Here is a 19159-nt window from a genome sequence, read left to right on the forward strand (position 1 = left end):
AATTCCATTTCTCCCATTTCCCTTAAAACTGTTCCTCCCTCATTCTCAAGGTATGTATGACCCTCTCCATATCATAAATCTCCTCCACAATGCTCAGCCACTGATCTCTAGTTGGGGGGGGTCTACCTTATACCAGGCCCTTGTAATTGCCTTCCTGCTAGCCACCAATAATACTTTCACCAGGTATTTATCTTCTCCTTGTACCTCCTCTTGTGGGATGTTCCCCAGATATAATACCAAACAAGTCTTTGGTATCTCATATCCCAGTATCTCCCTCAGCACACTCCAGACTCCCTCCTAGTATCCCTCCATCTTTTGACATTTCCAAAACACATGTGTATGGTCTGCCTCTGCTTGACCACACAACCTCCAACATGATTTCAGATCTGGTATGTAGCTCCCCTTAATCTTTGGTGTTATGAAGAACCTTATAATGTTCTTCCACCCAAATTCTCGCCATACCGTAGAGCTAGTGGCTGAGTGTTGAACCTTGCACACTTTATACCAGTCATCTTCTGTTATTTCTATTCCAAGCTCTTTTTCCCAGTGCCCACTGGCACCTATAGCTTGGTATAGAGCTGAGATTACTCTACATTTTCTCCCTTCGTATGCATTTATCATTATTTTAATAATCATATTCTGTTCTTTGGGTTCTTCTAACTTTATTTCCTTTAAATAATAATCCCTCACCTGAAAATATCGAAAAAGTTCATTTGCCGCCAAATAAAATTTCTCGCTTAAAGCCTGAAAACTCTGCATTTCCCCCCTCCCAACTAGTGTACCTATTGCTGTAATACCCCATGTGCCCATCTCTCAAAGCCCCAATCCCTAATTCCTGGTTTGAATCGCTTGTCATGGGTTATCCATCTCAGAATCTTTGCTTCAGTCTATAGTCCATACTTTCTCACTACCAAGTACCAAATCCCCAATGTGAATTTAGTTATTGGGTCCAACAATCCCTCTTCCCTCTTAAACGATTCCCTATCAGTTATTAATATTTGTACTGGGCTAGCCTCTACCTTCATTTCTATATCCTTCCATCTAGCTACATATTCTCTATTACACCAACAAGTTACAGCCCTAAGCTGTGCAGCATAGAAGTAGTCTTGCAGATTCAGTACTGCCATGCCCCCTTTGTCCTTAGGGAGCTGCATGGTGCTATATCGAATCCTTGGCCTCCTACCCCCCCAAATGAACCTGGATATCCATCTATCCCACTCCATAAACTGTTTCTGTGGTATCATTACTGGCAGAGTTTGAAACAGGTACAGTAACCTCAGTAATACGTTCATCTTAATTATTTCTATCCTTGAGCTAAGATCCAACTGTAGTATTGACCATCTTCCTATATCCCGTCTGAGTTCCTGGTTAATCTGAATCTAATTTGCAGTGTATAACCTCCCCGCTCCCTTTGTGATGTTCACTCCCAGGTATCTAATTGTTTCTGAATTCCACTTACTTTTGAATTTCTCTTCTAACTCTGGTGTAGGAGCATAGTTTATGGCCAAGATTTGTGTTTTGGTAACATTAAGTTTGTATCCTGAGTAATATCCATATCCCTCCAGTAGGTTCATCAGTGCAGGGCAGGACTCACTGGGTTGCTCCAAGTAGGCTACCACATCATCTGCAAACAGCCCTATCTTATGTTCTCTATCATTCACCTCCACCCCTTTGATGCCCTGGTTCTGCCTAATCGCCTGTGCCAATGGCTCTATAAATATTGCAAAGAGAGTTGGAGAGAGACTACACCCTTGTCTAGTAGACCTTCCCAGATAAAAGGGGTCCGTGAGACTACCATTCACCTTAATCCTAGCCGTTGGTTCTTGATATAACGCCTTAATACACTGGATAGATTCCTCATTGAAACCAAATCTTTCTAACACCTTATATAAGTCCAGTTGACACTATCAAAAGCTTTCTCTGCATCTACACTAACTAAAATTGCACTATTCTTCGTTTGTTGAGTCTCTTCTACAATGTGTATCATCCTCCTAATATTGTCCTGTGTCTGTCTTCCTGTAATAAAGCCGGTCTGGTCTTCGTCTATAATGTCAGTCATGAATGTCTCAAATCTTTTGGAGATTATTGAGGTGTACATCTTGTAGTCCACATTTAGTACTGATATTGGTCTATAGCTGCTTCAATGCTCTTTATTCTTGCCTTATTTGGGTGTGGTTGTGATAATGGCCTCCCTCCATGAGGGAGGGATTTTCCCTTCTTTGTGTGTCTAAATGAGGCCATCAGTACCGGGGTCAACTCTTGTCTAAAGGTTTTATAGAATTCTGAGGGGAATCCGTCACTGCCAGGAGATTTATTGTTCTTCATCTTAGAGATCGCCTTTTCCATTTCCTCCTCTGTGATGTCTGCAGTCAATAATGTATTCTGCTCTTCTCCTATTGATGGTAGATCCAACCTGTCCAGGAAATTTCTCATATGTTCGTCTGCCATTGATGGTTGTGTGTATAAGTTTTGATAATATTCCCTGAATACTCTCTCTATTTCGTCTGGTTCAGTAAGCAAGTCATTAGTTTGGAGATCTCTAATTTTGTATATGGTGTTCAATGCTTGTTGTTTTCTTATATGTCTAGCCAGTAATCTGCTTGCTTTGGGACCTCCCTCATAATAGGTTTGTTTGACAAATCTAGCCTTCTTTTCCACTTCTGAGAGTAATATATTATCAATTTTATTCTTTGTTTCTTTCACTTGTCTAAGTACCTCTGGGTCACTTGTGGCATTATGTTTTCTCTCCAAATCCTTTAAGTGACCAATTTGTGTCTGGTAGTTCACTAATCTGGATTTCTTGCGAAGCGTTGTCTGTGCCATCAAATTCCCCCTAATGACGGCCTTAAGCGCATCCCAAAGAATGGTTGGATCTACTTCCCCATTATCGTTTTCCGCTGTATACCTACTTATATCTATTTGCATCCTTTCCACCAGGTCTTTGTCATTCAGTACGCCCACATTCACCCTCCACACTGTAGTCCTCCTTCTCTTGTTTAATTTTATTGTCAGGTAGACTGCGTTATGGTCTGATAAATATGCTACCCCTATCCTACAGTCCTCTACCCTATACATATCTCCCTTTGTCATGAAGAAATAGTCCAACCTTGAATGCTTTTGGTGTGGGACTGAATAGTGTGTGTAGTCTCTCTCCAAGGGATGTAGGTCTCTCCAAACATCTACTATTCCCAAATCAACCAGTTGCGTACTCGTATATCTACTAAGCCATGTCCTATTCTTCTTTGTACTAGTCGTATCTAGATTGTAGTTCATCACCATATTGAAGTCCCCTCCACATATTGAGATCCCCTCCAATTCTACATTAATGATGTCAAATAATGATACAAAGAAGGTTCAGTGTCACTCTCTGTCCCTCTAATTTACCCTTTACCATTATGTACCTTCCCTCCCTATCACACATTTCTTTTTCAGGTTCAAATTTGGTTGAATTTGCTATTAATATGGCTACCCCTCTCCTATTTGTTTGTGGTAAGTGCTATAAAATGTGTTGTTATACCCAAATCTCTTTAGTTTCTCATGTTCTTCTGTAGACAAATGTGTCTCCTGCAGAAACACCACCTGCATTTTTTCTTTTCTGAATTTGGCCATAAGCTTTGCCCTCTTAATTGGACTACTCAGCCCATTCACATTCAGTGATACCGCTTTAACACCTTCATGCTGCATTATACATCAGTTCCCCATGCACTTTCATTACCCATACGCTAAACATGGACACACAAAAAAAATCAGCAACAGCTGTTCTAACTAAACAACAGTAAACAAAAAAGTGATCTCCCATGGTAAACTGGGGTTCTTTATCTCTCCCCATTTCCCCTGTTGGTGAGGAGAGGGGCAATCCTCTCGTAAGAGGGCCCCTCTTAGCGATGGAAAACTCTCCAAACTGAAGTCCTCCATTCATGCTAAAAATGTCCAACATGTTCCAACCATCACTCCCGGCCTTGTCCTTATGGTTCTTTTAAAGGCAACAAAACGTTAGGCATAGGGATATATCTTTACCCACACTGTCCACACCTTCCCATTTAATGTGTAACAGTACTTAGCAGCTAGCATCTAGTGTTTCCCCTCATCCTTTGCCCAAATGCCTAAAGGCTACTTATGTAACTTTCAAAAATCAACCAGGGACCAAATAGTGTCTTTGGGAAAAATAATAGGAATCCAAATAGAAAATACAAAAGTTCGTGCCTGTTCCGTGGTATAGGCCACCGAGATAATTTCTTCTCGCCTCCTCTCATTTCTTCCAAGTGAACCATTTCAGTTCCTTCCTTGCTCTCCCAGCGATGTCGATCTCCTGGTCCCCAACTCTGCGCCACTTGAAAGCAGACTCAAGCTGCTGCTCCGGCGTCGGTTGTTCCTCTATCAGTCCATCTACCTTCATTCCCTTCTCTTCCATCGCCCGCGCAGCTTCTTGTGGACTGCCGTAGGTTTGGACGTCTCCTTGCCAGTGGACTCTCAGTGCCATTAGCGGTGACTGGAACCTAATCCCTTCTCCCTTTAGAACTCTTTTCAGTCCCGCATAGCTACGGCGCTTTGCAGCCACCTTTGCTGGGTAGTCGTGGTCGAACGTCACTCTCCTTCCCCCAATCTCAATTTTTGTCTGCCAGGCCTTTTTGAGGATGTCCTCCTTGATTTGGTACTGCAGGAAGTTGACAGTGATCGCTCTGGGGTTCTTGTCTGGGGCGGGTCTCGGTGCCAATGCTCTGTGAGCACGTTGTATTTGTAGACTGGCATCTTCCCCAAGTTTAAGATCCTCGCCAATCAAGCGCTCTATAAACTCGGATGCCGAATCCTTCTCTGCACCCTCTGGTACTCCCCAAACTTGAATATTGTTCCTTTTTGATCTCCCTTCTAAGTCAGTTACTTTCTCCTGTAGCCGCCTTTGCTGCTTGAGGGAAGAGGCGAGAATCCCCTTCAGATCTGCATTCCACTCCTCGGTCTCCACCACACGCTCTTGTATGTCTGCAATATCTCTGCCTGGGCTTCCATTCTCCTGTCAATGGCCTCGAACCTGTTGCCCATCTCCTCCTTAAAAGTGGCTAGTTCTTGTCTCAACATACTTCCTAGATTTTGAATACTCTCTCGAATGTCCTTCATTTCTTTTTGGTTTTCCTCACTATTGGTCCCAATCTGCTTAGACACATTTGGCCCTTTTCCACTACTCTTTTTCAGCTCACTTCAGCTCGCTTCAGCCCAACATGGCTCGCGTTTCGACTACCTCAGAGCAGCACGACTCAGCTCGCTTCAGCCCTGCTTAGCACCCAAAACTCGCACGGTTTTGGAGTAGGGCTGAAGCGAGCCAAACCGAGCCGAGTGGGGCTAGGGGCGTGAGGAGACACTCCCCTGTGCACTGATTGGTGAGGAGGAGTGTCCTCACATGCCCACACACGCCCCGCGAGCACGCTGGGATCTGTAAACACCGTAAACCCAGAAGAAGAAGAATTACGAATTACGAGAATTTCTGAAGCCTTATGCGCCTCACCTCATCTATACGCTCTTGCCAGTATCTGTTGGCGTTGTCGGTGACAACAAGCCACAGCACCAAGACCAGCAACACTAACGACTCCATGTCCTCCATGTTTATTGTTTACTATCCGGTTCGTGAGACTACAGCTTAAAAGCTCACTGATGTCACTGTTTGCGCCGCCTAACGACATCACGTGACGTCCACCCACTTTCGCTAACTCCACCCAATGTGTCCACCCACTTCCAGCCAGCACGGTTCAGCGCGGTTGTAGTCGAAATGCAACTCCAACAGCCCCACTCAGCTCGACTCAGCCCAACTCAGCACGGCACGGCTCAGCCCAACTCAGCCGCGTTTGTAGTGGAAAAGCGGCAATTGTCAAAGCCAGCCCTCATGCTAGCTAGCATGTCGTCGTTAGCGGCATCTGACCTTTCGTCTCCCTTTCTATCTCCCATTTTTTCTCGCTCTCTGTGCTTCTTCTCCATTTCTTTTTTGGACTGTTCCCTTTTATTACTCATCCCCTCTCTGGTTGCGCGTTTGAATTTTGGCTTTTCGATGTTTTATCACTTCATCCACCGGGAGCTCCTGATTTAACGTCTATCCACTCATTTGCTAAACCGGAAGACCGTGTCCGCTAATATTAGATTGTAACTATATAGTAATGATGTAAAGTGAAGGTGCCAGTTCACTGCTGTCCACCAGGCTCCCAGCAGAGTCACACCATAATAAATATTGTGGTGTTGTTTCTGGTGCATGGCATGCAGTGTTGAAGAAAGGAATAAGTATGTATTCATAAATGTGATGTGTATCTTATTATCAGTATCACTGTCACAAGACAATGCAGCAATTTATTAATGCGCAATACACAACACTGCACAATTCGATGGTTCATATGCAATTATTATTCTGTTCAGGTTGATTTTGTGCCTATACAATATTTTGCTCATACACTCGAGCTCTGCTTTTAGGCACTGCTAAATATATTTAGTATAAATATGCAGATGATTATAGAAAATTATGCACGCTGATTGGTCGACAAATTCGGACTCTTTTCTCAATAATCACCTCGAGAGACTCAGCAAAATGGCGGCCAATCGCTTTGTCACCGTAAGTGAGGAAGAATTAGAAATTATGAAAGAAAATGCTGTTTCTAAAAGCAATAAAGATGCCATGAAGTTTGGTCTAAAACTATTCAAAGGTAAGGTGGGATTGTGATTTATTTTATCTATTTCAAAACAAAGTATTTTATGTGAGTTGGCATAGTTCTATTTCATTTTTACTGACCGCCAGAGGTGGTGCTTTAAGCACCTGGATGTCCATCATGTATATGTGCAGGTTGAGTGTTTGTATCAACAAAGTCACCTGTAACCTGAGTGACGTATGCCCCTTGCCCTGGCGCTAAAGGCACGTTCACCCAGGAAGTGACCTCTTGCTATCTTCTCGCGTTGGTAAGCAGGTTTTTTTTTTCAGGAGTGTACGGGCATCACTGGTTGTCTTGTAACTCGAGACGAGTTGGAGCTGTGAACTTTCTCCCCCCAAAGACTGCGATTAGCCTTTTATGTACAGTAAAGTGTGTACAGTTAAGTTGAGCAAGCCATGGATGATGTTATATAACAACAGGTAAGTAAATTTTTTTTTTTTTTTTTTTAAATTTAAGCCGTATGTGAGTGGACTCACTCTGATTCTGCAGTCTAAGAGGAATAACTAAGTGCGTGATCAGATGGTGTATCTTGCCTTAACACTGATCTCGAATGCAATTAATTTGAGTATGGGGCAGGGATCTCCACTTGTAGCTCTCCGTTACGAAATGCAAACTGTTATGCTAACACAGGCCTTTGTTTGATGGTAACTATCCACTTTTATGTTAGTGTTATCGAAGACTGGCTAGTCGCCTGGATTAATTATGAAACTACATTTAAGTTAAGGGTTATTCCCCACAATTTTCATTTATATTGTAGAATTGACACATTATTTGTAGGGAAGGCTAATTATGTAAGTAGTCTGTGTTAATTTATTATTAGCATATTGCAAAGTGGTTGTTTGCCCCTAACTGCACCAAATACACTTGCTGTACAGTATTTCACTTACATAGCTACCTAGGAGAAACCCTCCAAATAGGCTAGTAATTGGGCTACTGTGTCAACCTAGGTCTAGTGGAAACAGTAGTTGATTAATGTTTATGATGCACATTGATTGCCAAACCCTTCTTGGGCCACATGATGGCCATGATCAATGTCCCTCTTGCCTTGGGGTTGAACACTTAAGGCAGAGACTGACAGAACTGGCATGCTTGAATTGCAGCTGCATGAGTCTAGCAACACATTTGGCCAGGCTAGCCCAGCTAGAGAACAAAATAAGCTCTCAACTGCCCTCTCCACAGAGGAACAGTGCTGTGTCTCCTAGTGCACACAAGCACCACAGATCTGAGTCACGGGAGGCTCCCACTAGGAGCAAATGCAGAAAAGTAGATTCCCTGGCCCAAAAAGTTGATACTTTTGGCCACTGAGTTTACAGAGATTAAGACCCTCCTACTTGATCTACAACAACCTGCAGCTCTCGCTCTAGGTACCCGCTACAGCCGCACAACGGTCTCCTTCTGAGGCACTGCCTCCGGTACTGTCACCAGCCTTTGAGATCCAGGAGGAAGATGCCCTCTCCAGTTGGACTTCAGAGAGCCTAGTTCTCAGTGGTAGGGGTGTTGAGGAGGGCATAAAGGAGAGCTCCCACTTCTCTCATCCCAATGCCCAGGAGACAAGCCACAGTTCACTGATGGACTCTGAGACTAGCCAGACATCAGTCAGGCCTGCTGTGAATATGGCTCTAGCACGTCTGGGGTTGGATGCAGCACCAGCCCAGGGGACTTCTCAAAGTGCCTTTTGCAAGAAGACCTCTCAGACCTTTGCTAACCCTTGCTTGGCATCAAGTATGGCTGGCCCAGTCTCCGCTTCTGGAACCCTGCAGGAAAGCTCTCTTCCTCTTGTTCTGGGACAGCTGTTTGGACCTGCTGTGCAGCAAGCTCTGCAACATAGCCTACAGGTTACACAAGCCAGACAGCAGTTTGCCAGTCTTCTGGCCATCGCCCCTCCAGGAAGGGACGAGGGGGCAGGCAATGACTGCATCTCTCCCACAGTCAGGTGCTTCACCGAGCAGCAGCTTAGGTGCTGGGAAGTGCTTATGTCAGACCCCTGGGTTGTGTCAACCCTGTCACAGGGTTACAGCATTCAATTCCCATGTTGACTGTCAAGGTTCCATGGGGTCAAAATGACCATTGTCAAGGACTTGAACAAGGTTCTGGCCTTACACCAGGAGGTCTTGACTCCCCTGGAGAAGGCTGCCATCGAGCCGTTCGACAGTTGTTCACAGAACAGTGGATTCTATTCCACTTTATTTTATTATCCCAAAAAAGGATGGCGAACTTCGCCCCATATTGGATTTGAGGCCTCTGAACAAGTACGTCAAGGTTTTCAAGTTCCATGTGTTAAGAACAGTGGATGTGCTGCAGGGCATCAGGCAGAACAACTGGTTTACAACCATTGATCTGAAAGATGCATACGTTCACATTCCCATCATACCTTAGCACAGGCAGTTCCTCTATTTTGCCTTCGAGGGCAGGGCTTATCAGTTTCATGTGCCCCCATTCAGAAGCTCACTAGCACCAAGTGTCTTTACAAGATGTATAGCACCAGCACTGTCCCCACTACAGGCCAGAGGGATGCACATTTTTCCCCCTACCTGGACAACTGACTGATTTGTTCCCAGTATAGGGCTTTAAGGGAATCCGGTTCACTGATTTCCCATGTCGCCAAGCTTGGGCTGGCAATAAATCATGAAGAGCTCCCTTGTACCCAGTTGGCACACAGTGTTGCTTGGCATCCAGTTGGACTCACAGCTGATGACTGCCACCCCCTCTCTGCAGCAGATTCACAACAACATCCAGCTCATTAGTTGCTTCAAGAAAGGTAGAGCCCTGGCCTTCAGATAATTTCTCAGACTGCTAGGCATGCTCACAGCAGCCTCATCTGTGATCCCTTTAAGCCTTCTGTCATTGAGGCCTCTCCAGATCTGGCTGAACAATCTTTGCCTGCACCTCACTCAACACGGACGCAAACTGGTCAGAGTCACTGCCAGCTGACTAAGATGCCTGCACCCACAGAGGAGGAAAACCTATCTCACCCAGGGTGTTTCTTTAAGGTCTATACTTTCTTGCAGAGAGATTGTGGCCACGGATGCCTCCCTAGCAGGGTGAGGAGCAGTGTGGGAATGCAGAATGGTCAGAGGCCAGTGGAGTCCTCAGCAGCAGGAACAACATGTAAATGTGTTGGAGCTACAGGATGTTCTGCTTGCCCTCAAACATTTCCTTCCAGTGCTGGTAGGGAAACATGTCTTATAAGGACAGACAACACCTCTGTGGTCTACCAGATAAACCACCAGGGGAGCACCAGGTCCAAACAATCTTTAAGGATGGTGCAACAGCTATTACTGTGGGCCCATACTCACCTATTGAGCCTGAGGGCAATACACTTTACCAGGCATTCAGAACAGAGCAGCAGATCTCCTATCCCAGCAATGTCCCCATCCTGGGGAATGGAGGCTGTGACCTGAAGTGGTACAAGAGATTTGGCACAGATATCCCTTGTCAAAATGTTTTTTAGAATTCTATAGAAACTCTATAGAAAATCCTATAGAAACCCCTCTTTCTATACAATCTCTATAGAACGCTATAGAACTAATACTCTATAGAAAATAGTTTCTATAGAAGTTGTATAGAAATAGTATAAATTCTATAGAAGTTGTACTCTATAGAAAACAGCTTCTATAGAATCTCAACAGAATTCTATATAAATAGTAGTCTATAGAAAACAATTTCTATAGAATTGATAGAGTTCTATAGAAGCTCTACTTTATTAGGGCCAACAGAATTTTATAAATTTCATAATGGTTATTTCCATAAAAACACAACTTGGTGGATTTTAAAGACCCTACAGAAATTCCAGTCTGAGACAAAAGGCCTTGCATCCAAAGAACAACTTTAGTACTTATCTCCAATAAAAATGTTCTTTATTTCATTTACTTTATCTCACATAATAACACTTCGGATCAACAACTCAATTGATCCAAATGTAAATTACAGTTTAAGACATAATTTAATAAATGTACTTCCAAAATAAACGCTGATATATGCTATACATTAATTTTCAGTCAAGCTCAATGGCATTTGGAAGAAGTGAAACAAACGTCTTTCTTTGTATTTTCATGTAAATATACTTATTTGCTATATCAGATAAATTACATGCTATCAATTCATTAGTGATTTCAGCCTCTCTAATTTGATGCCCCTTAACTTTATATATACCTGTATTTAATTGAAACATTATTCGAGTAGATGTTAAACGTCGAAATATACGGTACAATTCTTTTTTACAGTTACATATATCATCTTCACATTCATTTTTACGGGCGGCACGGTGGTGTAGTGGTTAGCGCTGTCGCCTCACAGCAAGAAGGTCCTGGGTTCGAGCCCCGGGGCCGGCGAGGGCCTTTCTGTGTGGAGTTTGCATGTTCTCTCCGTGTCCACGTGGGTTTCCTCCGGGTGCTCTGGTTTCCCCCAAAGACATGCAGGTTAGGTTGACTGGTGACTCTAAATTGACCGTAGGTGTGAATGTGAGTGTGAATGGTTGTCTGTGTCTATGTGTCAGCCCTGTGATGACCTGGCGACTTGTCCAGGGTGTACCCCGCCTTTCGCCCGTAGTCAGCTGGGATAGGCTCCAGCTTGTCTGCGACCCTGTAGAAGGATAAAGCGGCTAGAGATAATGAGATGAGATGAGATTCATTTTTACACACTGCAACCACTAACTGCAGGGTCCCAATCCGACCATCTCTTAAGTGAAAGCAGGAATTATTTATTTCTTGTTTCTTATGCTTTAAATGTTCAGATATGAAATATGAACCATTCTCAAGAACCAATCGTTCTGTTGACTTTCTATAGAAATTCTATGATTTCTATGTATAATCTCTATAACATTTCTATTAAAACTATAAAATTTTTATTAAAACTCTATAGTTTCTATTAAAACTATAAAATTTCTATTAAAACTCTATAAAATTTCTACAAAAAGTCTATAAAAATTCTATGAAATTTTATAGAATTTTTATAGATTTTTTTCTATAGAAATCTATAGAAAAATTTACCAAGGGTTGAGAATGGTTTATATTTCGTATCTGAACATTTAAAGCATAAGAAACAAGAAAGAAATAATTCCTGCTTTCACTTAAGAGATGGTCTGATTGGGACCCTGCAGTTAGTGGTTGCAGTGTGTAAAAATGAATCTCATCTCATTATCTCTAGCCGCTTTATCCTTCTACAGGGTCGCAGACAAGCTGGAGCCTATCCCAGCTGACTACGGGCGAAAGGCGGGGTACACCCTGGACAAGTCGCCAGGTCATCACAGGGCTGACACATAGACACAGACAACCATTCACACTCACATTCACACCTACGGTCAATTTAGAGTCACCAGTCAACCTAACCTGCATGTCTTTGGACTGTGGGGGAAACCGGAGCACCCGGAGGAAACCCACGCGGACACGGGGAGAACATGCAAACTCCACACAGAAAGGCCCTCGCCGGCCCCGGGGCTCGAACCCAGAACCTTCTTGCTGTGAGGCGACAGCGCTAACCACTACACCACCGTGCCGCCCGTAAAAATGAATGTGAAGATGATATATGTAACTGTAAAAAAGAATTGTACTGTATATTTCGACGTTTAACATCTACTCGAATAATGTTTCAATTAAATACAGGTATATATAAAGTTAAGGGGCATCAAATTAGAGAGGTTGAAATCACTAATGAATTGATAGCATGTAATTTATCTGATATAGCAAATAAGTATATTTACATGAAAATACAAAGAAAGACGTTTGTTTCACTTCTTCCAAATGCCATTGAGCTTGACTGAAAATTAATGTATAGCATATATCAGCGTTTATTTTGGAAGTACATTTATTAAATTATGTCTTAAACTGTAATTTACATTTGGATCAATTGAGTTGTTGATCCGAAGTGTTATTATGTGAGATAAAGTAAATGAAATAAAGAACATTTTTATTGGAGATAAGTACTAAAGTTGTTCTTTGGATGCAAGGCCTTTTGTCTCAGACTGGAATTTCTGTAGGGTCTTTAAAATCCACCAAGTTGTGTTTTTATGGAAATAACCATTATGAAATTTATAAAATTCTGTTGGCCCTAATAAAGTAGAGCTTCTATAGAACTCTCTATCAATTCTATAGAAATTGTTTTCTATAGACTATTTATATAGAATTCTGTTGAGATTCTATAGAAGCTGTTTTCTATAGAGTACAACTTCTATAGAATTTATACTATTTCTATACAACTTCTATAGAAACTATTTTCTATAGAGTATTAGTTCTATAGCATTCTATAGAGATTGTATAGAAAGAGGGGTTTCTATAGGATTTTCTATAGAGTTTCTATAGAATTCTAAAAAACATTTTGACAAGGGCAGATGGCCTGGGAGGGTGTGGTTTGAATATTACACAGGTTACTGGACAGGGAGCCCTGGTGCCTCCCTGTATGACGAGACCTCCTCTCACAGCTGGAGGGTCAAATCTAGCATCCGAACCCAGGCCAGTTGCAACTCTGGGTCTGGCCTTTGAAGGTCCAAGCCATTGTTAGGATCCTGTAATCCAGCTTGTGCAGACCATCAACAGCTTCTGGGCATCTTCCACTAATGCGCTCTATGCTAACAGATGGAAGCTTTTTTCTGAACCTTATGGCCTACCCCTTCCTTTCTCCCAAAGACCTTTTCATCTTCTTACACAAACCAGCCCCTCAGTCTGGCAGCTTTTGAGTCCCCAACTCAAGAGGATGAGCAGGGGCAAAGTGCATACTTGGTGTGCCCAGTGTGAGCATTAAAGACGTATTCAAACCACTGCTGACTTCCGGCAGTCAGATTCACTGTTTGTCATACAGGGCATAGGTGAGTTCATGCCTTGTCCAAACAGCGGCTGTCGAAATGGATTGTAGACACTATTGTCCATGCTATGCAGTGGTCTCTTAATCCCTCATGTGAGGGGTCACTCAATGAGGAGTGTCTTTGTGTCATGGGTAGCCCTATGAGGGGTTCCTTTTTCAGATATCTGTGCAGCTTCATCATGGACATCAACCTGCACATTTCCAAGATTCTTTTGGGTTAATGTGGTCTCTCAGAACCCAGTGGCAACAGCCATTCTTCATACTCCTTCACAGCTCTCTTAAAGGGGCAAGGTAGGTCTTCCCTGTGACCTTGTTTGTATTAGTCATCCAGGTGCTTAAATCATCACCTCTAGCGGTCAGTACAAATGAAATAGAATGATTGTTACATATGTAACCACGTTTCTATGAATTTCGGATGACTGCCAGAGCTTGGCAGTCATTTGGAATATTTGCGAGAAGATTGCCAAGAGGTCACTTCCTGGGTGAATGTGCCTTTAGTGCCGGGGCAAGGGGCATATGTCACCCAGGTCACAGGTGACTGATACAAACATTTGACCTGCACATACACGTGATGGACATCTAGGTGTTTAAAGCTTAAACCTCTGGCAGTCATCCGAAATTCACAGAACCGCAGTTACATACGTAACCGTCAATAAGTGACACAAGTCTGTGCGTATTACATTTGCATGCTGCTTTTGAAGTTGGAAGTAAACTAACTTTTTATATATATATATATATATATATATATATATATATATATATATATATAAATTAACTTTTTTTTATATATATTATATATGAAATTAAGTATGAAGCTCAGCTTAAAAACAGGGAAAAATCAGACGGTGCCATTTGCTGTCATTTTTTCTTTCTTAAATAATCACCCGTGTATTTAATCACCCTCGACTTTGTTCATCTCGCCTTCAGCAAATAATTGTTAAACATTAGATTTATTTATGCTTATTCAGGGTGTAATCACACTGTGCTCTTTGTATGCATATTTGCTATACCCTGAACATCATGTCATCAATAAGTGAAGGTGAAGGATGACATTAAAGGTTTCCTGTATTCCAGAGTGTTTCTTGGACTACATTGTCACAGTCCTCAATTCAGGTTTCTGGGTGACCTGGCTGGAGGTACCAAATCTCTCCATCAATTAGGGAGAGTAGATCTGCGTGAGGAGGAACCGAGTTGTTGAATTGTGTGCAACGTGGCGTGAGTCAGTGGAAAGTGCAGGAAAGGCATTTAGTAAATGGTGATGCCACTAAAGGGCCAGTTTATTCTGTCCCAGTGTCCTGCCATGACTTGCCATTGGTGAAAACACCTTTCCCAGAGCTGAGCCTTTACTTCTGGGTGCTGAATATACTTTCCTGGGCGTATATGTTGTCGTGTTATGAAATTAAGCATGAAGCTCAGCTTAAAAACAGGGAAAAATCAGACGGTGTCATTTGCTGTAATGTCTCCAAACACAAAGGAATTATTGAGCTGTTATACACCATGCTTATTGGTTAGAAAGGATAAATGGAGAGTTTTGAGTTGAGTTTATAACCAATCCATTTAGCACCTGCAATGGAAATTAACAAAAAAAAAAAAAAATCTGCATGGAGCCACAGAAAGTAGGTAATGCATTATTCACATTTTCTCTTGCTCACTTTCCCCTCTCTCTCAGGGTTTTTCAGCTTGTTCAGCACCATTGGGAGATCCAGTAAACAGAGTAGTGTGCCAGCTAAGAAGCTTCTGGAAGTTTCTGGTCTGTGCTCACTGGAGTTGGTTGGTGATCTGATTGGTCACTCTGGAGCTGTGCAGGTAGTCTATACACATCACACTGACGAACCTGAGGAGACGACTCAAAGGTCAAAAACTTATTGACTGCAAATGTTAGTGTTTACATCTCTGTGTGTTTGGTCTCTTTTTACATTGATTAATGTATCCAAAGGCAGACACATTTTATCAGATGCAAAAGTATTTGTCAGGCAGAACTCATGATAACTGGAGGTATTGATAACTATTGTCTTACAGGAGGTGTTTGTGTTTCCCTGTATTTTTGTATTTCAAAACCTGGTTATATTAGGTGAGAGTGAGTCATCCAAGGCACATTGTTGTCTTCGGCTTGTATACTTATTTGTGTGTGTTAGTTAGCATGGTAACACTTATTGGTTCTTGAAAAACGGGTTTAGTCATTCTCTGTAAACTCTATAAAGCTGTTCTGTGTGAAAAATCCCAGGAAATCAGCAGCTTCTGAAAGATTCAAACCATAGGAAAGTATATCGGACATTAGATCTCGCACTGCAAAATCTTTTTTACATGATCCACAGATTGTATTTGTGGCAAAGTTTGTGTAGTGTGTATGACTGCATGCTCTAAAATCTCAGTTTAAAATGGCTCAACTCGTAGGGCGACATGACACTTTGCGCTCTGAAATCTTTTTTTTACATGATCTACAGCTGGTGCTGGGTAACATGGGCATGGTTTACAGAGATTTTAGAGTGCACAGCCATGCACACTACACACACTTACCAGTCATACCCACTCTACTGCTGATGATCTTCCATACATCTTCCTTTTTGGCTGTGTCTTTGTACAGCTTGTGCTTTTTGTTCTAAAAGCACTGCAGATGTTTCTTTGACACTTCTATAATCAGCTTCTCCAGCAAGAATGTACAAAGATGCCCAGGAAAAATAGCATGTGCTCAGACAATATCATGTGTAAACAATTACCTGATTAGTCAGATGTTTTATCGCATCAGGTCCAGGCCTGGAAAAATCGTTCCAGAAGCAATCTCACCGATACCGATAAACCCAAGCCTGGGCTATAGGTATTGTTATTGGTCTGGTGTGACCACCAACCACATAAACTGCAGGGGACCGATTTTATTTATAGTTATCATTATAGTTATTGGTGTTGTGGGACTGGGCCCTAACGCAGCGCTCGAAACTAACGGTGTCCCGACGTCCCGGGGACCATAAAAAATGTCATCGGGACACAAAATTATCATATCTGGGACAATCCCGGGACAATGGAAAAAAACAGATCTAGAAAAAAAGTTCTACATTAATATTATTTACAAAGCCGTAACACAGACGTAGACATTCACCTAATTTGTCAATTTTAATTTTAAAACGTTAACAGCGAAAAATACATAGTAGCTACACTTTCGATGCACCTGCATCCGTAGGCTACAGAGCAGCGCATTCTGTTCGAGAATCTTCGGCCGGTGTCCGCATTATATGGACTTGGAATGGAATTGCTACCGCACACGCTGCGCCGACTCTTGCCAGAACAAAAATGCTGAAGTGGTTGAAGCGGACCGACCGCGGGGAAGAAACTGAAAGCCCAGACATAACGTCTCCGGGACCTTCAGGATCCAAAGTGTCCTCGCCTGGTCTGCAGGCAACGCTAGCAACTGAATGAACTTAATGAACACTGTTAGACACGTTATAAAATACAACAGGAATGATGTGGATGATATTGACGGAAGATAGCGTTCAACAGAATAAGTGAGTTTTCTTGGTGTCTTTCTAGTGCAGAAAGTTTAGTCAGTCAGCAGCACAACTAGGCTCGGACCTGGCACTATGCTGATGTTGCTAACATTTGCACCCGGCAGCGAAAGTTCATAAAATGGATAACGGAAAGTTCATAAAATGGATAACGGAAAGTTCATAAAAATGGATAACGGAAAGTTCATAAAATGGATAACGGAAAGTTCATAAAATGGATAACGGAAAGTTCATAAAAATGGATAACGGAAAGTTCATAAAATGGATAACGGAAAGTTCATAAAAATGGGTAACAGTAATGGTGAAAATTATAAGTTGGCCTTATAAGTGCCAACAGATATTCAAGGTATAAGTAGATGAAATGAACATAAAAGGGGTCTTATTTTCAACTAAAGTGTACTGCAGATGTAGTGAGTTGAAACATTTTCTGAATGAGCTAGTTGGCCCCTTTAAATAAACGGGTATCTATTCATACAGTGAGATCGCCAAAGTTTAATAAACTGAAAATGCAATAACTGTAATTTTGAAGTAGATGATGTATAGGACATGTGTCGCTTGTGTCTTGTGGCTTATTGTAAAAATGATATAAAGGGTTCAAAATCGCATAGTTACAAATATAATAGTAACTTCATATGATAATATTAACCACTGGTTATTTCAGAGAGGAAAAAAATGGGGACACTATTGCTTCCATTCGGGACAATACAACACAGAATTCGGGACCACTGGGGGACACAAAGAAAAAAAGTTAATTTCGAGCCCTGCCCTAACGTTTTGTTCTTGCATTTCTATACTACAGATGTTTCTGAGTTTTGGCAAGAGGGGAGTGGTCACTTGCTCAGCTGATAATCTGCTCATTGTGTGGAAAGACGGAGAAAGAGAGTCACATCTGCGCAGTTTGGCTCTGTTCCTGAAGCTGGAGGAGAAAGGGTGCCTCTGAACCTTCACACACTCACCCAAAAGCAGTTACGTGATATCAATAGGGTGAGGTGAAGAGGAACAGGATGCCAGGTTTTCTAATATGCAGCCTGCAAAGAACACTGGATATTTTTAAAGAAGACACAAATGTCATTCAAAGAAAGAGTGCAGAAAACACTTCTTTAAAAAAAAAAAAAATGAAGCACGAGTACTCAATACCGGTAGGTGGTGGTCAACTCCACCATTGGTATCTCACTCTGAATGCCCGTGCTGTTTAATAGAAATTGTTGTTTGTTGCCTTTTTCTTCCTGCCTTTTTCATGACAATAACTGTGACTGAACAAAGAGTAAGATATAGCTGTTACTGTAACTGAGCATGCTAATATTTTATTCAACAGTGATTTTTCATTTTCAAAATGCAAGGCTGCTGCAAGAAATGCTATTTAAGCATTTCTGACAAATCCTATTGTATGGATGTTTTTATTTTATAGTCTATTCATTTGATGAGTTGTAAATCATGTCAGTGAATCTTTGAGGTTGTTTACATTTTACATGATTTGATTTTTTTAAAAAATGTGACCATGTTTAAATATATAAATGAATATACTTGCATACAAGATGAGTTAAATATTTATTTATTAACAGTATAAATGGCTATTAAAGCTAGATGGCCCTTCAATTTCAAAAATCAGTGAAATTTAGTTCCCTTTGAAATTTGGTCATTGTGATGTGTTTATTTCTGTAATATCTCACAAAATATCAGGCCATTCTGTGGTTGGGAAGTTATTTAATTTTGAGGTGATTCCCGAGCAAATAATGTGCATGAAATCACCTGCTTTGCGCAGTCAAGCAGACAGAAGAAGTCCGTGTGCGCATGCGCAGGTTTACCTTGACCGTGCACTGACAGTTACATCTGTGAACGAGGAAAGCCCATCATATGATGCATGATGTACTATCTTGAATTGGGTCATGGTGAAGCAAGAAAAAAATAGCAGAGAATTTAGGGCCATGTGGCCCTAAATTCATTAATTGTTCTATTTAAAAAATAATAATAATAAAATTAGAAGTCTGTGATTCAAATTCAGTAGCTTTCGGTCCACTAGACAAAAATAATTGGGTGTCGGGGAAAATTCTTTTTATGACCTACATTTGAAAAATCTGAAAGGCAGTCTACCTTCAAAGAAAGCTGGTTTATGAGGGGTCATGGAGGTGGGGAGGTTTTATGTATTTTTAAAAATTATGAATTTAAGACTTAAATTTCTCTCACTGG

General features: G+C 41.8%; 1 protein-coding gene across 1 annotated transcript in view; it reads left to right on the forward strand.

The window, feature by feature from the left end:
* wdr41 (WD repeat domain 41) overlaps nt 1–18457 on the forward strand; it is a 56853-nt gene extending 38396 nt beyond the window's left edge. The window contains exons 13-14 of the mRNA XM_060935713.1: nt 15145–15281; nt 17772–18457. Coding sequence (XP_060791696.1) covers nt 15145–15281; nt 17772–17912 — 278 coding nt within the window. The 3' untranslated portion in view covers nt 17913–18457. The remainder of the gene's footprint in view (nt 1–15144; nt 15282–17771) is intronic.
* Nucleotides 18458–19159: the final 702 nt, after the last annotated feature.

This window comes from Neoarius graeffei, chromosome 12, assembly GCF_027579695.1.
Source record: "Neoarius graeffei isolate fNeoGra1 chromosome 12, fNeoGra1.pri, whole genome shotgun sequence".
NCBI classification, from domain to species: domain Eukaryota; kingdom Metazoa; phylum Chordata; class Actinopteri; order Siluriformes; family Ariidae; genus Neoarius; species Neoarius graeffei.